At 41.3% G+C, this 22,157-nt stretch overlaps 2 protein-coding genes and 1 non-coding gene across 13 annotated transcripts in view; all 3 read left to right on the top strand.

The window, feature by feature from the left end:
• Positions 1 to 1,346, top strand: part of LOC100516424 (LINE-1 retrotransposable element ORF2 protein) — a 77,251-nt gene extending 75,905 nt beyond the window's left edge. For all 11 annotated transcript variants that reach the window (XM_085014474.1, XM_085014462.1, XM_085014460.1 and 8 more), the window contains one exon: positions 120 to 1,346. The gene's annotated coding sequence lies outside the window, so the exon portion shown is untranslated. The remainder of the gene's footprint in view (positions 1 to 119) is intronic.
• Positions 1,347 to 8,185: 6,839 nt separating this feature from the next.
• LOC106509551 (uncharacterized) overlaps positions 8,186 to 22,157 on the top strand; it is a 190,819-nt gene continuing 176,847 nt past the window's right edge. Inside the window, exons 1-2 of the mRNA XM_085011731.1 lie at positions 8,186 to 8,251; positions 9,014 to 9,245. Of these exons, the coding sequence (XP_084867857.1) occupies positions 8,186 to 8,251; positions 9,014 to 9,245 (298 nt within the window). The remainder of the gene's footprint in view (positions 8,252 to 9,013; positions 9,246 to 22,157) is intronic.
• Positions 11,917 to 12,079, top strand: LOC146405734 (U1 spliceosomal RNA). Its single transcript, XR_014839220.1, has one exon. It is a non-coding gene; the product is annotated as a U1 spliceosomal RNA (small nuclear RNA).

Raw genomic sequence — 22,157 nt, 5'->3', positions numbered from 1 at the left:
AGTGTATTATGTATTCGAACTATTTTGTTTTTTAACTCTAGGTTTATCCAGTCATCCCTTCCTGCTTCCTCTATGATTCGTCCACTGATTTTTTGCCCTATCTTTTTCCCAAACTGCAGCCTTGGGAGGTCAGACCCCTCAGCTTGTGTCTGTGGGAGTGAGAAGAAATGGCATCCAGGCCACACAGGGAGGCGTGAGGTTGGAAAAGGCCTGCAGCTCAGCAACTTCCAGCTTCCAGGAACAGGAGACTCGTGAGCCTGAGCGGATGACCTCTCCTGCTGCCACCTGGAGGGGTTTCTCATGTTCCGGGGACATGGTGACGTCAACCTTCACTTTTCTGAACATCTCTGCCTGCCCCTCTGCATTCATCCTTCACCGTCACTTGCTTGCTGACTCTTCATTGACGACCCCCCCCCACACTCTAGACAGAAGTAGCTATCCTTTCCTTGTATCCTCAGATTACTTGCCACATACACCCTCTGTTGTAGCAAATATCAAATTACATTTTAGTTGTCTAGGTACAGGTCATACTTTCAGGCTGAGCTACTACTCAAAGGCAGAGGCTGCCTTTTTAAAATTACTGTTTATTGAGTATTTTACATATGTTATCTCATTCAGTTCTTACAATAAGCCTAAGAGGAAACAGAGGCTCAGAGGGGTTAAATATCATGCCCCACCGTAAGGTAAATATCTGGCAGAAACAGGACTTGAAACTAGGTCATGTTTTATATGTGCATCTAGCACAGTGTCTTGGCATCAGGTGTGTGTGTGGGATGTCAATAAATGCTCATCAAATGAGTAAGTGGTTCAGTGAATAAACTGTATGCCACAAACCACAAGGAAGCATTTTGGCCACCAGCTGAAAACAAGTCCTTTCAGTTACTCTCACAGCTCTGAGCCTGCTGCAGACTTTCATTCAAACCAGACCTTAATACCTAGGAGAAGGCTATATCGCAAAATCAGATTACTGGAAACAATGCATCTGACTATCTCGCTTAAGGCCATTTACTGAGTCCAATAATGTGGTTCTCATCATAATCATCATTTAAAGCTTTAATTTGAAGTATTACGCTGTGTCAGAAACAGACAAACATGAAGAATAGATGAAATAAGAGAAGCCTTCCTTTCATCATATGAATTGAACTTTATCATGCCCTGTGTTCAGATGAGAAGTTTTCTTTTGCTAACTAAGACCTAACTAGGGAACTCGGAACAGAACAACACACCCCTTTATGTTATGTTAAGTATAACCTTCATTGATTACTAACTTTTGATACCAATATCTTCCAGTGTCCCCAAAGTGTTGCTTGCTCTGACTTTAAAAAATAAAGATATTGTCCAACGAGGCTGATTTTAGATTTAACAATTTTTGTCTGCTGGCCTAATTCGTAAATGGCAACCAGGTGTCTGAATTACTCTTGGGCTTTCCTTTTCTGCTGCGAGGTGGGTTTTTCCATCTCTAGGTCTTCTTCCGCATTTGCCTTCCGCAGGGATGGAGGCCGGGAGGGGCCGTGTGCTTCCAGGGTGCCGCACTGGGAACATCAGACTTTATTCTCCTGGGTTCATGAGCTCACCCTGTTTCCATGTGTCACTGCACATGTGTTGGATCCTGATGGAAAAATAGTTGGGTTTGAGTGGAAATAGCAGGGAGTGGGACAGCTGCATTTCAAAGCTTTTCATTTCCTTTTCCTCTGCATTCCGCATATGGCTCCAGTGGGATTGTTGAGTGTATAGTTCTGCATTGCTTCCCCCTTCACGTTATTTTCTCTTTCACCTCTGTACTAACACCATCCTTAACCTGAAAAGCAAAGTCACATTCTCAAATTGTCTGTCTCCTGGGAAGATGAGTTTCATTTTGATTAAAAAACAATTTTAAAAATTGAGCTCTTGGACATGCGGCTCATGTAACCTGGGACTGTTTTTCAATGTGATCATCCGTCATAAGATTTTTTTCTACATCTTTTTTTGCAGGGGAGTAGGTAGAGGTTTGGAAAGTGGCAGTGTGATATACCATGATCCTATGGTTATAGGAATGGAGATTTGTTTTCTGGCCCTAACTCTGCCTCTAACCAAAGGACTATTTCAGACATGTCATTGAAAATTTTAGATAGGAGTTCCCGTCGTGGCTCAGTGGTTAATCCGACTAGGAGCCATGAGTTTACGGGTTCGATCCCTGGCCTTGCTCAGTGGGTTAGGATCTGGCGTTGCCATGAGCTGTGGTGTAGGTTGCAGATGTGGCTCAGATCCCGCGTTGCTGTGGCTGTGGCATAGGTCGGCGGCTACAGCTCGGATTAGAGCCCTAGCCTGGGAACCTCCATATGCCGAGAGTAACCCTAGAAATGGCAAAAAGACAAAAAAATAAAAAATAAATAAAATTTTAGATCTGTAGAATAAGAATGTTGAAAGCTAACTGAATGATCTATAAAATCCCTTTCAGATTAAAAAAAAAAATTATGGAGTTCCTTGATGGCCTAGTGGTTAAAGGACCTGGTGTTGTCACTGCTATGGCTCAGGTCACTGCAGTGGTGTGGGTTCAATCCCTGGCCCAGGAATTTATACATGCTCAGGTGCAGCCCCCCTCCCCCTACCCCAAAAAAGACCATGGGGTTATATCCATCTAGTTTTCAGTTTTTGTTTGCTTGTCTGTTTTTCAGTTTCCCAGAATTTGAGTGAAATAGAATTGGAGGAGGTACAATGTATGAACAGGACTATTTTTATCCAATGAGGATTTTCTACCATAAACACATTCTTCATTGATTTGTTGTTCTGAGGATTTTCTGTGGATAGAATTCTTCAAAATTATCTCTGGTTCACAATGTATTTAGAATGATTGGAATATAATTAGGGCCTTTGAATGACTCTCAGAGTGACCATTAAATTGTCTCTGGAACTTAGTTTTTTGAAAACAGGACCTTAGTATCTGCTTAAGAAGAAGCAGAATATGTATTTTAGGAAGAGACTTCCTGGCATGGATTAGTCCAGAAATTTGTGCTCGTGATTTTAGTTTCCAGTCTCCTCCTCCCCACCTTTATTTTCTCACTTGATTTACTACTTAACCTTCAACGATCACTTCATCTCTCTAGGCCACAGATTGCCCAGCTCATGAACAGTAGTAGTCTTTCAGAATTATCTAGACTTAAGGGTTACCGAGTTAATTTCTGTAAAGTGTTTTGAGATATTTTGACAAAAGGTGATAAGGTCAGTGTCTAATTTGAGTCTCATTTTCCTCTTCATGGTATTAAAAATTTTCAACATGAGAAATGCTATTTTTGTTTTCTAAGCAGAATTTTAGAAAATGTTAACTATTGTAACAATGCTGTAAAAAAAAAAAATCCGGTATTTATTAAGCATAAGCATTCCCATTATTTATTAAGCTTCGAATCGTTAGCATTAAGTTCTCCCTTCTTTTCCCTGGGAATGATCCAATTTCTTTGCGTATCTTGATAATTAAAGGTATCCCATATCCACTAACAAGAGGGTGACTTCGCTTTGTGCCAGATTGAAACTCTGATTCTCCCTAGAGAGTTTAAATTGTGGAGAGTGGATCAGAAGGACGTCTTTCTTAGTTCTATGAAGGCCACTTTCATTCAAGGACCTTTATTCCCTGGCCTAATTTAGCCACAGGCGTCCTTTAAAGTTGAATAGTACCGGTGATTGATAAGTGTAATCTGCATGGAGATATAACAAGGAACAATCCAGCGACTGTTCTTTATCTTTGGCAGCGGAATTTCAAATCCACATGTCTTTGCAGATTAAATACTTATCATCTGGGTTGAATAATTTAAAACATCAAAAACTTATTTGCTTTGAAATGGCTGGCAAGTAAACTAACCACAATATTGTCATCAAGATCCTTTATTATTTTATTTTTTTCATGGCTTTCAAAAACTACACCAGTTGATGCTCATTTTATCTGCTAGTATGCCAGTGCGAGGGTGGATCCAGGTTTGGGGGAGACTGCCTGAGTTTTTTTGGGTGGCTATAAGAGAATACCATAGACTGGGTAGCTTATAAACAACAGAAATTTATTTGTCACACTTCTGGAGGTTGGAAAATCCAAGATCAAGATACCAGTAGAGGGCTTGCTTACTGGTTCATCGATGATTGTCTTGTCACTGCATCGTCACATAGCTGTAGGGGCAAGGGAGCTCTCTGGGCCTCTTTTCTTTTTGGGGGGGCGGGGGATGGGCATGCCTGTGGAAGTTGCCAGGTCAGGGATCCAACCCACTCCACAGCCGTAACCAGAGCCACAGCAGCAGTGAAAACGTCTGATCCTTAACCCACTGCACCACAAGAGAAATTCCTCTGAGGTCTCTTTCAACCTATAAATTGCAGGGCGAGGGTTAGGGTCTTGGGGGGAGTAGAGGGGTGGGGGGAGTGGAGCAGGTGGGGGCACAGGTAGGACACAGACATTCAATCTATGGCAGCGCTTACAAAATTGGCAGACTTTTTAAGAAAAAGAACACAAGGTAGGTATGATGGTGAATTTATACTTTGAAAAAGAAATCCCACCCCCTCAAAAGTGTAAAAGAACTGATAAGTATCACAAATTACATTTAATTAAATTAAACTGCCCTTCCCCAGTATCTTTGGATGTATGCACTTTGATTACCTCTGCATATATCACCAATTGGAAAATTTTATATCATTTTCTGTAGATGAAATGGAATAAATTAATCTTTCTACTAGCATGGTTAATTGCAATTCTTAAAGTTATTATTGATAGTTTATAAACATTTATTTCTACCACCCATCATGGGTCATGAAAACTATTGATTGTTGTCAAGTTTGGGAAACCTCTAAAAGTTTCCCTCCTATATGCATCCCCTCTAGTATTCCTCCAAACACGGAAATGTAATATATAAATTTTATTTCATGCAACTGCCATTAAATACGATGCATTTATAATTGTGTGTGCTGCCTCGTTGAGCACAGTCCGCACAGAATGAGATCCTCCACTTGGACCAGACATTTATGGGAACTACAACCTCTGTGCAGAATTTTTCAGGTCTGACGATTGGAAGAATTTTCCAAAGATTAGCTTCTGATTCCCTGCGTTGCCTTTTCCACCTCCGCACTTCTGTGCCTGGGGCTCACAGAGTACCTTCACGTCACAGTGCAACCCCTAGCTCTGCACGCTTCCGTCGTGAGTCAGCACGGTGGGCAGGGGGATACTCCTGGAAGCTGTTCCTTACACCAGGATGGTTGGCAATAACTTATTTACATATGGAGTGACTATGAATCACCGGCATCTATCTCATTGAGGCCAAAGTAAATGTATACCCCATTCAGTCTCTGTGAGAGCAACGTGAGAAGCCAAGTGATAGTCAGGACACAGGAGTCGAAACAGACCGTGGTCTGAACTAATTGCTGTTCTAAGATCTTTCCCGTATTTTACAGAAATGCAATATTCTCTGAGCACATTGCTGAGGTCACTCCCAGGGCCTTGGAAAGTGCCTATGAAAGTGAAGATTCTGAACCTTAAATGATAGGAACGTCACAGAAAACCTGACTCTGACCAAGGGCCAGGCTTTTTGCCTTTGAAAATCCTGTTCTTTCTATCTCTGCTCCAGGAGTGAACACCCCTGACCCCAAGGCACCAGGGCATGGTGCTACGGCAGTCCTGCTGAATAGCAGTGGGCCTCTCTCCTTACCTTCCCCATGTGTCCTTTTATTTCCAGTATTCCCAGAGCTTAGCATTCATTATACGTGGCACATAGCATGTGGAGAAGCAAGAAGATGAGCCTGTTCTAAAGGTCCAATCCCACTTCTGCCATTTGGCTTTTGGGAAAACTTAAGTTTATGAGCTTCAGTTGTACTCTGGAGTTAATACTACATATCTTCAAAGGTTTCTGCTAGAATCTGAAATAATACGTGAAAATTAGTTAATGTTTGTGAGCCTTGGTTTACTATCTATAAAGTGAAATTAATAACCTATATCTTAAAAGGTTGTTTTGCGAGTTCCCTTATGGTGCAGCAGGAGGATCCAGCGTTGTCACTGCAGCAGCTTGGGTCACTGCAACGGCTTGGGTTTGATCCCTGGCCTGGGAACTTTATATGCCATGGGTGTGACCAAAAAAAATGTTGTTTGAGGATCTGAGATAATGCGTGTAAATGAATCAACACAGTACTTGGAATACAGCAGTGATCAATAATTTATCACTTCTTGTAGGAAAGATTCGCCAAGTGTTCTTGAGCTCTCTTATCATCCCAGGCTGCCTTGCGGCCAGGTTCCAGTCATGTGACTAGCTCTGGTTAATAAAATGTCAGAGCAAAGCGGCATTTATGGGCCAAGTTAAAAGCTGGTTCCCTTTCCCGAATCTCTTTTTACATCTGCAGCAGCAGCCTTGGTGATGGTGGAGCTATATTGTGCATGGATCCTGGATCCCTGAGTCACTATCAAAGGAGAATTCACAGGAGAGCTTCTGGATTTTTGTGAACATGAAACAGGAGCAGATTGTGTTAATCCGCTATGATTTAGGTTTTTTTGTTATTGCAGTTTAGTTTGTTATTATCACTATTAATGAACAGAACTACTCACAAACACTGGCATTTTTAATGGTAGGTAAAGCTAGCTATAGTAGTGGCTTCTGCTCTCAGTAATGGGGATATAAAAATATTGCTCTTGTATAAAAAATAGCGGGTTTTTCCACAAATGTTGGTTCCAAGGAGGTCAAACTGAAATAAAATAGGAAGGGGAAAAAAATGTGCATTAAATTTTCCATTTCTCTCACCAACGAGTCCTTTCTGGTCAGGATGCTTTATTTCCTTGAAATGCTGACTCCGAGTCAATGCATATTTTTATGACCTATTAAAAAATGATGTCCTTTTCTATCAAAGTTTTAGAAATTAATGTTTCTTTCCTTCTAAGTTTCACTGGTTTAGCAATCCTTCATTCCTTAATAAAAGGTCTAATTAGCGTGTTCTGCATGGCCTTCGCCATCAGGAACAAATTCCATTAACCGCAGATTCTCAGATAGGCAGCTGGTAGGTAATATTCAGAGTTTAGCCAGCAGCAGGCACCAGCATAGAGTGAATATTTGTGTTCTTATTTTTGGAAAAATCATCACTTAAACTACATAGAAAACTTTAGCTCACTACTTTTTTTATAGTGTAACTCTAAAAATGGTTTCAAATGCCCAGCTGTCTTTGGGAGGACTGGCAGATAGGCTAGCTTGTTGAACTGTTTGCTAGAGCCAGTGAAATTGTCATTAAGAGCCTCCAAAACAGGACATAATCCAAACGGCCAGTGAAAATCATGGCTAGAGGTTAGTACTTGAAGGGGTTCAGGACATGCCACCTTAAAATGAAATGCTTTGGTAACATTGATTATTTTGAACTGAAGGCATTTGAGAAGCTCTAGTTGCAGAAAGGGCTCTCTGACCTACCCTTCTTCTCACCAAAAACACCATAAAATGAGAAAGATGCCCTCCCTATACAAGGAACAGGAGTCTCTTCTCTTAATACCAGAGACCCGGATTCAATGCTGAAATGGGTCTGTACAAAGAAGCTTGCTGAATCAAACTTTTTTTTTTTTTTAGGGCCACACCAGTGGCATATGGAGGTTCCCAGGCTAGGGGTCAAATCAGAGCTGTAGCTGCCAGCCTACACCACAGCCACAGCAATGCCAGATCTGAGCTGTGTCTGCGACCTACACCACAACTCAGGGCAATGCCAGATCGTTAACCCACTGAGTGGGGCCAGGGATCGAACCTGAGTCCTCATAGATGCTAGTCAAATTCATTTCCGCTGAGCCACGACAGGAACTCCTGCTGAAACAACCCTATCTTTTTAGTTTTTCCCCTCCAGATATCTCCTACTCGCTTCCCACAATCTGGCACCTCTATTTCAAACCTTTTGGCTCTATTTCTTAAAATTATCATTTATTTGTCTAAAGGGTATAAAAGCTTTCTGTTCTGGTCACTTCTTCAGACCTTCATTCTCTTGTGAAGGTCCCCATATACATGTAAAATTCTAATAAAACCTACATGCTTTGCTTCTGTTAATTTGTCTTTTGTCAATTTAATTCTTAGGCCTAGCTATCGACCCCAAGAGATTAGAAGAGACTTCTTCCTCCCCAACATACTAAAGAAATAATACCAACATCAGTGTGACACTCTAGAAAAGTGACAAAAACCACAGGTCAGAAGGTTGGAAAGTCAAGTGAGGTGCAGATGCTTTTAGGATGTTGACCTTGAACCAAGAAAAAGCACTGGATCTTGTGCTTTCTGAGTACCTGGGATGGGAGCAGGTACGCCTCAGGAGTGATGGACCACTCACGGCCTTAAGGATGTGGAATTAAGATAGACTCTCAGGCCAGCTTGAGAAAAGTGAGAATGCTTTTGACAAAAAGAAACATGCTAATATTTATTAAGCTTCAAGATGGTATAAAAGAAATACATGAATATGGATCAAAAAATAGTAACATTTGACAGCAGATTGAGGGGGTTTCATAACCTTAGTCTCATATCACCAGAGAGCTTTATGTGGGTCCAGATATCCCATGACAGAAGGAAGAGTAAAGATTAAAAAAACCCAACAACAACAGACATCCAATGAGACTCCTTAAATCACCACCTGATCTGCTGTGTTGTAGGAATACATGGACAGTCCTAACAGGGGCGCCTAACTCGACAAGCCTTCCTGGCAATGCTGAGATATGACTCTACATTCTGCAATAGTGGAAGACATTTACATAATAAATTGCAGATCCATTCCCCCTAAAGAGACATGTGGAGGAAAAGGAGAAAGATCCTTGAAAGCTGGAGGAGTCCCTGTGCTGTCTCATTAGCGCCAGCATGGCCCAGATGTCTCTACAGCTTTGCTTTGCAAACACTAGCAACAGCCACGAAGTTCTAAGTCAGAAAAACTCTTGGAAAAGGAGATGAAAATCCCCCCCTGCCGGCTTCATTGTTTCCCCCTCCTTCCAGAGCAGCTGCCTCCAGCAAGAAGCCTGCCTGTGGTTCTCTCTCTCGGGCCCATTCAGGCTGATCACCCAGCTGCAGGCCTCTAGTCCCTTCCTTCAGGAGGTGCTGGTTCTCCTTCTCCAGCATCAGCATCACCTGGACGGGTTGTTAAATCAGGATTGCTGGCCCCACCCCTCGCGTCAGCGTCCTCCTGCAGTCAGGCTGGCGCTGCGGTGGAGCCCGAAACTGGCGTCCCCCCACACTTCCCTGGAGATGCTGTTGCTGCCGGTCTGGGGGCCACCCTTGAAGAACTGCCGCTTTATTCTATACACAACAGAGGTATTTTTTCTATAGTAAATTCCTTATTAACAAGAATGAATCCTTGGCCTTAACCCTGGCGTGTGCTTATCACTTTTTTACTACTTGATGCTAAATGTTTATAATGTTTCTAAAGATCTCTGAATCACCAAATCATTGAATCTTAAGCGTTGGATGAAACTTACAGAGCCAGATTTTCTAGTATCCTGTCCCCCCTACCCACTCCTGCCTTCATTGGGCTTAAGCGTAATTTTGCCCTTGTGCACCAACCCAGTATCCCTGGATTTTTTGGTAAAGACTCTGTCTTCTTCTGCCTGTCACTGTCTGTCAGTGACAGGCCCTCTCCTCCTGTGCTTTCTCATCACAGATAAGGATGACAGTCTAAGGAACACACTGACTGTCATAAAACTGTTGTAAATAGACAAGATATCGTTATAATCAGCCCTGCTTAGGGTTCCCTCCCCTGGCAAACGCCACTCCTTAGTTCCAGCTGATTTTCTGTTACTTGATTTTCTCTTTTTTTTTTTTCCTCTCTATGAAAAACATGGTGTAATTCTTGCAGCTGAGAATCCAGTTTTTGGTTTGGTTTGGTTTGGTTTGGTTTGGTTTGGGTTTGGTTTTCAGGGCCACACCCTTAGCATATGGAGGTTCCCAGGCTAGGGGTCCAATCGGAGCTGTAGCTGCTGGCCTACACCACAGCCACAGCAATGCAGAATCTGAGCCATGTCTGCGACCTACACCACAGCTTACGGCAACGCCAGATCCTTAACCCACTGAGCACATCTGGGGATCGTACCTGCATCCTCATGGATGCTAGTCAGATTCGTTAACTGCCGAGCCATGACAGGAACTCCTAATTCCTTTTTTTGTCCTAGTTCTGAAAATTCTTTTTTCTTTTCTCCAGGTTCATGACATTTTAGCATCAGTTACTATCATTGCATCTCCCTGCTTGCTTTTGTGTTTGCTTGTTTGTTTTCATTTTATATATATATTATTATTATTACTATTTTTTGCTGTGCATTTTAGTACATAAAGTTGACATCTTTAACCAATATAAGCTGTACAATTAAGGGCACTAAGTACATTTAGAGTATTGTGCCACCGTCACTACTACCCATTTTCAAAAGTTATTTTTTGTCATCCCAAACAAACTCTGTGCCCATTAAACAAAAGCTTTTCATTCTCTTCTCCTCCCAGATACTGGTAACATGTATCCACTTTCTGTCTTTGTGAATATGCCAGTTTTAGATCCCTCATAGAGAAATCCTGCAATATTTGTGGCTGGCTTACTTTACTTCCTATAATGTTTTGAAACTTCTTCTCTGCTTGCTTTTATAACCTGTATTTCTTCTTCGTTCTCTGCAACAGAGCTTGCGCTTTGTCTCGTGCCCTTTTCCAAAGTAAAGCTTTTCTTTTTATTTCATGACCACCTGTCCTCCTCCCCACCACTTTCTGAAACTTTTGAAAAATGACTCTACCTATCATGGAAGTAAGGATTCAGGAATCATTTCTTTTGTTTGGCTTTTACTAGCAGGTGAAAAGAGTTTTGTGCGCTGATAATTTATCCTGGGACTCATGGGTTAGTGCCTCACTGAAATCTCTGCTATCATCTTGTTCTGTAACCAGTTATAGAAAGTAGAATTTTCCCCAAACATTTTAGGTGTCTTTCAGAATTTTGCCAAGAATTTTCTTTCGACGTCCTTCAAGAAATAATCTTATAACTGAGAGCCTCAGAAACAGGGAAGAATAAAAGTACGTGTTGGGAGTTGTATTGCTTGGACTTGATCTGCCAAGCAACCATTTCTTTAGCATTTTGTCATTAACATGGCTGTTGTTGTTGTTTGTCTCAAATAATGAGTGAAGAAAGTAGGCACTAGGGGTTGTGAAAAAGTTTAAAAAACAGGAGAGTCTTTCAGTCACCTTTACCTGTATTTTGCTTCCTGGGCTGGTGCCTTACATCTGACAGGCAGCGGCACATGAGTCTCTGCCAAAGGCGGGGGGGGGAACCCCATTGACCTGATAGATATGGTTAGAACAGGGTGATATCGCGGCTTTGGATTACATAGGAGTTCAGGTTGTGTATTACTTTGTTGAAGTTGTGGGGAAGGTAAGGGTGCCTTCAAGGAAAGTAAATGGTAAAGCCAAAGATCAAAAGAAAGTGTTTCCACCAATAGCAAGTGGATTCCTTTTCCATCGTTTGAAAGTCACACTAACTCAGAAACTGCTGGAAAAGTAGGCTCATGCTCAACTACTGCCCAACAATCAGCTGCACATCAAGTGCTCAGGAAGTGATTTTCATAATGATCTTTATATGTACAACTGTACACATGTGATTTGAAAAAGTTTGGGTAACTTTTAAAAAATTGCTTATCGGTACTAATGAGTGAATGAAGTTCTTAATAAGTAGTACTCATTTGTATATGACAAACTCCATGGCCGCAGAAAGAATAGAAACTATGTGTTTTTACTGATTTGCAATTCAGTAGGCTAAGCTTGGCCTCATTTCCAAGTTCAAAGTTAGTTAAGCAAAAGGGTACATAAATAACATTGCATGAAACTTTCGTAGGCAGATAAAATAGAAAGGACTTTTACAGAAACATGAGGCTGGCACCTTCATTTTGCCTCAACCCTGTTACTACATTCTCCCACCCATCATCATGCATTTAGAGAACTGCGTTTTGAAAAAGTGTACGTACTTACCTGGCAGGGGAGATGCCATGATCAGGAAGGTGGTTTTCCCGGGTGAGGCTTATGCATTGCACTCTGGATGTGCTGACCCCTGCAATTTCCCCAAATGTGGGACACTCGACCCCTGAGTTTGTCCTGGTGGGGGACTGCTTTTGCGTTCTCTTCCAAAAAAAAAAAAAAAAAAAAGGCTCACCCCACAGAATGAAGGAATGAAGAGATGATTCTAAGGATGGAACTTTAATCCCTCTGTCTTGAAACTCAGCGTCCAATTAAGAACTTGGAAGATTCAAGCCATGTTGCAGCTGTATTTTCCAGCATGGAACTGTGCAATAGATATTACAAAGAAAGTTTTCCCTCTAGTTCGAGTTCTTTATTCGGTCTTACTTTTACTTTGCATACTAAGATGATTTGATTTCAATGTAGTCCAATCAGTATATGAAAGAAACTTTGCTAAGCCCTGCTTCCTGTTTGAAGATAGGTAAGCAAAGTTCCGTCTTGCAAAAAAATTCACAATTTAGCAAGGTCAAGTCGGGCCAGGGGTGGTGCACAGTAAGGTGCATAGATACATACGGTTTAAGGCAATGCAAAGAAAATGGATGCTAAGGAATGGTACCAGGGGCTCTGGGGGGTTGAATGGAGAAAGAGGTTAGGTACCCTGGCAGAGAAACGGAAGAAACAGCTAGGAGCATTTGAGATGGATCTTAATTCTCAGAGTTGCATGTGCATGAGGATTACCTGGAGGACTTGTTAAAACACATTGCTGGGCCCTACACTCAACAGTTTTGATTCAGTAGGTCTGGGGTGGGGCCTGAAGATATGTGTTTCCCAGGTGATTCTCCTACTGCTTATTCAGATACAGCGCTTGAAGTACCATTACTCTAGAGACAATGAAAAAGAATGGAGGGTGTTTTACCCAGGGAAAGAGAATAGGCACATTTGACAGTCAAGGGACCGAAGGGCATTTTATTGTATTGTATTGTACTTTTTAGGGCTGCACTGGTGGCATATGGAGGTTCCCAGGCTTGGGATCGAATCGGAGCTGTAGCCACCAGCCTACACCACTGCTATAGCAACATGGGTTCCGAGCCGCATCTGCAGCCTGCACCACAGCTCAAGGCAACACCAGATCCCCAAGCCACTGAGCGAGGCCAGGGATTGAACCTGTGTCCTCTTGGATACCTTTCAGGTTCGTTACTGCTGAGCCACAACAGGAATGCCACATTTTTTTTGGGGGGGGGGTTATTTTGTTCGTTTGTTTTGTTTTGTCTTTTTTTTTTTTGTCTTTTTAGGGCCGCAGCCACGGTACATGGAGGTTCCAATTGGAACTGTAGCTGTTAGCCTACACCACAGCCACAGCAACACCAGATCTTTAACCTACTGAGCGAGGCCAGGGGTCGAACCTGCAACCTCACACTTCCTACTCAGATTCGTTTCCTCTGAGCCATGACAGGAACTCCGGAATGCCACATTTTAAACAATAATAGTGGTGCATAACTTTTTTGAGTTATTTCATCTTTGCCAGTGAGGAGATGAAGTTTCAGAGAGGTGAAAGCATTTGCGTAAAGTCACAGACCTAATAAATAGCAGAGTCAGAATTTGAACCCAATGACTTAGCAACAAGAACTTTATATCTAACTGCTATGATTAATAGTTGAAAGTTATACATCTTGACTGACAGAAGCATTTTTTTAGGCATTTTGGAGAGTTAAGGCTTAGCATGCAGGTTGCAGTTAAATTTCAGCAAGCTGAAGTTCCAGGTTAAGGACGTTTGTACTTGGGATGTGAAGAGCTATATTAACGTTTTTTGATCAGGATTAATTGAGTAGCATTGTATATAATCAAGAGAGGCTAGAGGATGGAAGCCTAATTAGAGGTCTCTTATTAAAGCTCAAGTAAAAGAAAAAGAAGTAAACTAGAGAATTAGCGATTGGATTGGGTTGGAGGGGTTGGGGAGCAGAGCTCTTTTGCAGGTTGGCTGTGCGGGTGATTTTCAGTCCTTCTACCAGCTGTTTGAGTCCATGCTTTGAAAGATTTGGTTTATCTGCATCTAACTGAACACAGAGAAATGTGTTCCATCTGTGATCGTTATTTTTCCTGTTCTAACATCCAGATTGTAACTAACAGTTCATACTCATCCAAGGCTCAAAATCCCAACACGGTCATGGTTGTGAGGGGCCCCAAACTGGAACAAGCAAGTAGACATTGAAACATATTTCACTGGAGTTTCCGTTATGGCTTAGTGGGTTCAGAACCTGACATAGTGTCCATAAGGATGTGGGTTTGATCCCTGGCCTTGCTCAGTGGATCAGGGATCTGTTGTTGCTGTGGCTGTGGTGTAGGCCGACAGCTGCTCCAGTTTGACCCCTAGCCTGGGAACTTCCATATGGCCAAAGGTGCGGCCCTAAAAAAGCAAAAATCAATCAATCAATCAATCAATTTTTATTGGCATTCTCATTGTGGCTCAGTGGGTTAAATGTTAGGTGTTGCCGCAAGTTGCGACATAGGTCTCAGATGCAGCTCAGGTCTGTCGTGGCTGTGTCTGTGGTGTAGGCTGGCAGCTGCAGCTCTGATTCAACCCCTAGCTGGGGAATATCCATAGGCTGCAGCCACAGGTGCAGCCCCAGAAAGAAAAGAAAGTATTTCACTGCTTTCCATTGCAGGCCTTTGGTGCCCACAACCAAGGTCAGTCACATGATAAACACTTAAAATTTAAGTCTGATTTACATTTGTGTTTCAGAAATTCTTCTGATGCCATCAAAAGCCAGTGGAATGTTTGAATAATTCTGGGATAATAAGTTAGCATACTGACATAAAAGAATTCCAGCCAAAACAAAGCCATCCATGTGGTTTTAGGGGTAAATACATAATGTACACTAGGCATTTGAAAACTTGAATGTATCTTTCTGTCTTTATGTGTCTAACAATGCGGGGTTTTGCTGCCTCATAATGTGTGAGGGAGCCCATGAATAGGTGGCATGGAACACTCACTAGTGTCAGGTGGAGAATACCCACCAAGATAGGAGGTTAGGAGAAGGTCCCCCACTGGGAAGAGTTGACGTTAAAGGTGATATGATTCAGGACAGGTGCGTGATGTGGGGGTGTCTTATTATCTCAGACCCTAAGGCAGGGTATCATTACCAATCAGCTCTCATGAAAATAAGAAGTATTGAAATTTTCGGGAGTCCAGAAAAACCTGATTGGTCTTTTGAATGAGAAATAATTTAACCTGATAAGCTTTTAGAATGCCATTTTCGGATAAAATAAAACCTTTCTAATGTTGACCTAAAAATTCCACTTACACTTTCTGTCACTGCTCATATCTCCAAACCCCTGTGGGAAAAAAAAATAAATAAATCAGGAGTTCCCGTTGTGGTGCAGTGGAAACGAATCCGACTAGGAACCATGAGGTTGCAGGTTTGATCCCTGACCTCGCTCACTGGGTTAAGGATCTGGCATTGCTGTGAACTGTGGTGTAGGACGCAGACACGGCTCGAATCTGGCATTGCTGTGGCTGTGGTGTAGGCCAGTAGCTACAGCTCCGATTGGACCCCTAGCCTGGGACCCTCCCTGTGTCACAGGTGCAGCCCTAAAAAGAAAAAATTAAAAGTTCAAAGTTTCTTTTTGACATAATGATAGCCCATGTATATATGTGGTCATGAAACAGTTAACCAACAGGCCACCAGTAGCTGTAGCTGAAGGAAACCCTCAATAAGGTGATCCATTTCTGCACAGTTGGATCTCATTTCTCCCCCACAGGAACATCCAGTCTGAAAGTCAGGCCTTCTCACACTGTCAAAAACTAGGGTGTGTGAAATGGGGTGTCATTCAGAGAAGCAGGTACTTTTTTCCTCTTTTTTAAAATTAAGAAAAAAAATCATTGGAGTATAGTTGACTTACAATATTGTCAGTGTCAGGTGTATAGCAAAGTGAATCAGTCATACATATACATAGATCCATTCTTTTTTCCCATATAGTTTATTACAAACTCTTGAGTAGATTTCCCTGTGCTATGCAGTAGGTTCTTGTAAATTATCTCTTTCATCCACGAGTGTGTATATGTTATTCCTGTCCACCTAATTCCTCCCTCCCCCACCACAGTTTCCCCTATAAACTATAAGATTGGTTTTAAAATCTGTGTTTTTTTTTAATAAGTTCCTTTGTATTATTTTTCTTAGATTACACATATAAATGATATCATATGATACTTGTCTTTCTCTGACTTGACTCAGTATGATAATCTCTAGGTCTATCCATGTTGCTACAAGTGTCATTGTTTAATTCTTTTTTATGGCTAAGTAATATTCCATTGTGTAAAGGTACCACACCTTATTTATCCATTCCTCTGTCAGTGGACATTTAGATTGATTCCATGTCTTGGCTATTGCAAATAGTGTTGCAGTGAACATTGGGGTGCATGTGTCTTTTCGAATTTGGGTTTTCACTGGATGTATGCCCAGGAGTGGATCATGTGGCAGTTCTACTTTTAGTTTTTTAAGGAACCTCCATACTATTTCCCCTAGTAGTTGCACCAGTTTATATTCCCACCAGCAGTATAGGAGGGTTCCTTTTTCTCTACACCCTTTTCAGTATTGTTTGTAGACTTTCTGATGATGGCCATTTTGACAGGTGATAGCTCATTGTAGTTTTTGTTTTGTTTTGTTTTGTTTTTTGCCTTTTTGCTATTTCTTTGGGCCGCTCCCGCGGCATATGGAGGTTCCCAGGCCAGGGGTCAAATCGGAGCTGTAGCCACTGGCCTACGCCAGAGCCACAGCAGCGCAGGATCCAAGCCGCGTCTGCGACCTACACCACAGCTCACAGCAATGCAGGATCGTTAACCCACTGAGCAAGGGCAGGGATCGAACCTGCAACCTCATGGTTCCCAGTCAGATTCGTTAACCACTGCGCCACCACGGGCGCTGTAGGAGCTGATTTAAAAAGATATTGCTGCAATTTATGTCAGAGAGTGTCTTGCCTATATTTTCTTCTAGGAGTTTCATGGTATCTGGCCTTATATTTAGGTCCTTAATCCATTTTTAGTTTATTTTTTGTGTATGGTACTTTGAGAGTGTTCTGATATCATTCTTTCACATGTAGCTGTCCAGTTTTCCCGGTACTATTTTCAGGAGTTTCTCTTTTATCCATTGTATGGTCTTGGCTTCTTTGTTGTATATTAGTTGACCATAGGTGCTTGCATTTTTTTCCTGGGCTTTCTATCTTGTTCCATTGATCTATAGTTCTGTTTTTGTGCCAGAACCATACTGTTATGATGACTATGGCTTTGTAGTATAGTCTGAAGTTGGAAAGTCTGATTCTTCGAGTTCCATTTTCCTTTTTCAAGATTGCTTTGGGAGTTCCCATCATGGCTCAGAGGTGATGAACCCAACTAGTACCCATGAGGATATGGGTTTGATCCCTGGCCTCACTCCATGGGTTAAGGATCTGGTGCTGCCATGAGCTGTGGTGTAGGTTGCAGATGTGGCTCAGATCCCACATTGTTGTGGCTATGGTGTAGGCCAGAAACTGCAGCTCTGATTAGACCCCTAGCCTGGGAATTTCCATATACCACAGGTACAGCCCTAAAATGACCAGAAAAAAAAAATCACTTTGGATATTCTGGGTCTTTTGTGTTTCCATACAAAGTTTAAAATATTTTGTTCTGTGAAGAATATCATTGACAATTTGGTAGGGATTGCATTGAATCTGTAGATTGCCTTGGGTAGTATAGCCATTTTGGCAATATTGATTCTTTTATTCCAAGAATATGGTATATCTTTCCATCTTTTTGGGTTATCTTTGATTTCTTTCATCAGCATCTTACAGTTTTCAGTGTATTCTTTGTGTCTTTAGGTAGCTTAATTACTAGGTATTTTATTCTCTTTGCTGCAATGTAAGTGGAAATATTTCCTTAATTTCTCTTTCTGATTTTTTTGTTGTTAGTAGAAGCAGGTACTTTTTAGAGAGCTTGGGAAAGGAGAGTATTTCTAAGTTCTGGTATCTGTTTCATAGAATTTAGGAAGAGCAAACTAGAGCTATAAATACCTTTCATTTACATATTTGGAAATTGAATTTCAAGCAATTACCATCAAACATACTGAATATGCACTGCAAATTAGCAAGTTAGACTTACTAAAGGAAATAGCAGCTTTGACACATACTAAGGGGGGAAGTGAAACAGCACAGAAATGAGGAATTATCAGCAGATAACATGTAACCAAGATGATGAAAAAAAGGGGACACAACTAAAACCATAGCTGCTATGTTATTCTTAGCCACATATGGCTAATTGCAGCAGGTATATTATTTTTAGCCACACATAGCTAAATGAGTCACCATTCTCTAATGAGGAAAATTAGAATGCTAAAAGGGAGTAATTCCAAGCTGTATATCACTTACAGTGAATATATGATATATGCATGTGTTTGCTTAAATTAGCTGTTAAGGAAGCTCTAGTTTATTCTTCACTGGAGTTGAGTCATCAGCAATTTTCACTTTCCTCTGCGTCCATGAATCTTTCAGGTGTCACTAACCAGAATCAGGTGGATCCAAGAGGCAACTGCTGCCAAGCCCCTGATACTCAGCACAAAGAGATGAGGGAGCCTCCATGCCTGCCTTAAGCTGCAGGAGCACCCAGAAAGGGTTGGAGCAGCCTTGGCAGCTGGCAAAGCACAACCTGGGCAAAAGGGAGCTTTAGAAATGGAACTTCAGTACCAGGTTAACCAGAGAGACTGCAGGGGGGTAATGCAAGCTGTTGTATCTTGTAATTAAAAGGTTTCCTGTGTGGTTACCTGACATAGTTACCAAATGGCTTGCATGAAACAACATGCAACATTCTGCAGATACTGTGCAATTGCCTTATATTCTCACCATGCAGCCAAAAGACAAAGAGAAATGCAGGGAGAAGCTCTTAACAGCAATTTGTAGCAAAGATGTTTGGAATAAGAACACACTGCTTGTTACCACTGGCTCTTCTGTTAATTACCTCATTGCAAATTGGCTTTCATTAATGTCTGGATATAACTGAAATGATCGTATTCTTTTTCTGCTCTGATATCCTGCTATTTACATTTATATACAGCACGCCTGTATGTAAAGTTTTTTTTCCCCCCACAAGCATTTAATGGCTCCATTTTTTCCCTTTTGCTGGGAGGCAGAGAAACCAGACTAGTGCATGATGGCCCTGTATTCTGACCTTTTGGCTCATAGATGGACTATTAAATAAAAATGGAAGTGTTCTGAAAATCAGCAATGTATGGATCTTTATTCACAGAAAAGCCAACCACCAAGTCCAAAGTTCTGGAAAAGATATTTGCCACTTTTGAGTTATTGCTCTTCTCTTAACCGTGGTTCATCCTGGCATGGTGACCCTTTCTCCTTAAATAGAGTCAGGCTTAAAGCCATACTTACTCACTGCATTCTTTTTTAAAAAATTATTATTATTATTATTTTATGATTTTTATTTTTTCCATTATAGTTGATTTACAGTGTCCTCTCAATTTCTACTCTACAACAAAGTGACCCAGTCATGCACACACACACACACATATTCTTTTTCTCATATTATCCTCCATCATGTTCCATCACAAGTGACCGGATATAGTTCTCTGAGCTATACATACAGCAGGATCTCATTGCTTATCCACTCCAAAATGCAGTAGTTGGCATCTGTTATCCCCGAGACTCGAGTCCATCCCTCTTTCTCCCCCTTGGCAACCAACCACAAGTCTGTTCTCCAAGTCCATGTCCCCTTCCATTAATGAGAAAGGACGCTAACCACCCATTGTTGTGGCACTCATTAGTATACAAAACCAGGAGAACAGTCTGTGTGACTCTCTCTGGCCCCTAGGTGTGTACCATTCCAGATGCATCCTTGGGACTTACATGATCAGCACCTGAATACGTGGCACTTAAGTGAACCAGTTTGAAGTAAGTCAATTCCTTGAGCCTTCTTCCAAAGGAAAGAGGTGGATACCAAGTGGCAAATGCAGCATCCTCCTCCTCCTCCTGCAACTTCCCTCTAATACAAAATCTGTTCATTATAGAAAATGAAGTAGTGACAGAACGAAGTGTACAGAAAAAACAAATTACCCTTTCCCATCTGCAGGAATAATCCATATAAGTGCTTTGCAATTTTTAAAATCTATTCTCTTTTGCAATTTATTTTTTGTGTATTTGATACTCCTGGGTATTATTATCTAAAACAGATGTGTATGTTCCAAGCCTATAAGGACAAGTGTTTAAGGAGCCAAATTTTAGGTCAGTATAGCATCCATGTTACAGATGGTCCTTTTAAGAGCTACATGAAAGGAAAATGCAGAATTATATCTCCCATTTGTGGCATAGTATAATACATCTCTTCAATTTTTATGTTTTTTTCCCTAGGCTGCTTGAATTACCACATTCATCTCCATTTTGAATTTATTCCCAGAATTTTCTTTTTCATAGCTCAGGGTTATACGCTTTAACTAATTGCCTTAATGAATTTATCTTCAAGTACATCTAAATTTGCAATTTACCATTTGTGAAAAACAAATTTGTCTTTTAAATGTAACCTAAGGAAATAAACACACCCAAGTAATGAATAAGCAGGATGAAAGAAAAAGCTGTGAATGTAATTTGAGTTTTGAATCCTAACTCCTTATGTAAAACCCTCTTTACTTTTGAACCACAGAAAAAGGACTAATTTTTGTTGTTTTAAAATCACAGCTAAACACCAACTAAATGGTCTCATTCCTAGCAACTAAAAAAAATGCAGTTTCTCTGAACCAAAATCTTCCTTCTTTATAATGAGCTGAACTTGTCATCATGTATTTCAAAATTTTTCTAAAAATTAACCTAGTGAATAAAGTGATAGACCTCTTTGGTTCTGATTGGAACTTTAATGACCTAAATGAAAGCGTTGAAGGCAGACAATAGATTTTTGTGGATAAGTTCAAGTGGAATGAATGAATGAGTTCAATTTTTGGACTGTGTTATTTTTCCAATTTAGGCTTCCCAGGCTTTCATAAGTGGTGACTTTCACATATAACTATTCTTTTGGAAGTACACAGGTTAAGCTGGTTCCCAAACTATTTTTCTAGGATATTGTTGTCTTTCTTTTTTCTTTTTTCTTTTCTTTTTTTTTTTTTTTTTTTTTGCCATGCCTGCAGCATGCAGAAGTCCCCAGGCCAGGGATTGAACCCATACCACAGCAGTGACCCCAGCCACAGCAGTAAAAACCCCAGATCCTTAACCTCCTGCTCCATCAGTGAGCACCCCATGGATGTTCTTAAATTAGGGGTTTTAAGCCAAGTTCATTCAGCATTCGGGCACATATGAACATGTCTGAAAAATTGGCAAAGAGGAGGTAGAGAATATATTTGTACATAGATCTCTTGAGCGAAGTTTCACTGCCAGAGTGACCAATCATAGAGAAAAGGGTGATGTTGTGGCTGCCCCCTCAAATTAATCCCTAACACCCAGACTCATCCATGTTTCCTCTCTAACAGTTTCATCAGCTTTGCCCAAAAGCTGGCAGAAGAGATCAAGACAGTGTTGCAGTTGGGTGAATACAGCTTGTCAGGAGCGTATGCTACATGTCACCTCTTGAGGCCAGGGGTCTTATCAGCTTCATTCACCTCTGTAGCCTCAGCACCTAGAATGGTGATAGTCATTAAATATTTGTTGAATGAATGAATGGATGCACAATGAGGGCATCTTAAACAACTGGGGCAGGGATGAGCCAGCTTAAAGCAAACTAGATGAGCACACCTTAGCTTCCACTGAAACTAGAGTTCATCAGAGTCCCCATCATGGTTCAGTGGTAACAAACCCTACTCAGATCCATGAGGAGGTGGGTTCGATCCCTGGCCTGGCTCAGTAGCTTAAAGAATCCTGCATTGCCTTGAGTTGTGGGGTCGGTTGCAGATGTGACTCGAATCTGGTGTTGCTGTGGCTGTGGTATAGGCCAGCAACTGTAGCTCTGATTGACCCCTAGTCTGGGAACTGCCATATGTGGCCCTAAAAAGACATTAGAAGTCTTCAACTTCAAGAAAGACCCTGAGGTCTTCCCTAGGAGGGAGGGAAGAGATTTTCTTCCAGGGTTAGCTGAAGATAAATGTTCTAATCAGGGCCACTGAGGAAAATCTGTAACTTAATTGGACTCTTCATCAGCTATTTATGTCCCCTGTTGTCTCTTCCATGCCTGTAGTCAAGCGAATTTTATACAGTGTCTATGATGAGAAGGGATACAGGGTCTATAATTGTGTT

The sequence above is a fragment of the Sus scrofa genome, chromosome 2 (assembly GCF_054392235.1).
Source record: "Sus scrofa isolate SSC_HxYL_T2T_F1_AM1 chromosome 2, Sscrofa_HxYL_maternal_Yorkshire_Landrace_v2.0, whole genome shotgun sequence".
NCBI classification, from domain to species: domain Eukaryota; kingdom Metazoa; phylum Chordata; class Mammalia; order Artiodactyla; family Suidae; genus Sus; species Sus scrofa.
This window is presented reverse-complemented; position numbering and strand designations above follow the sequence as displayed.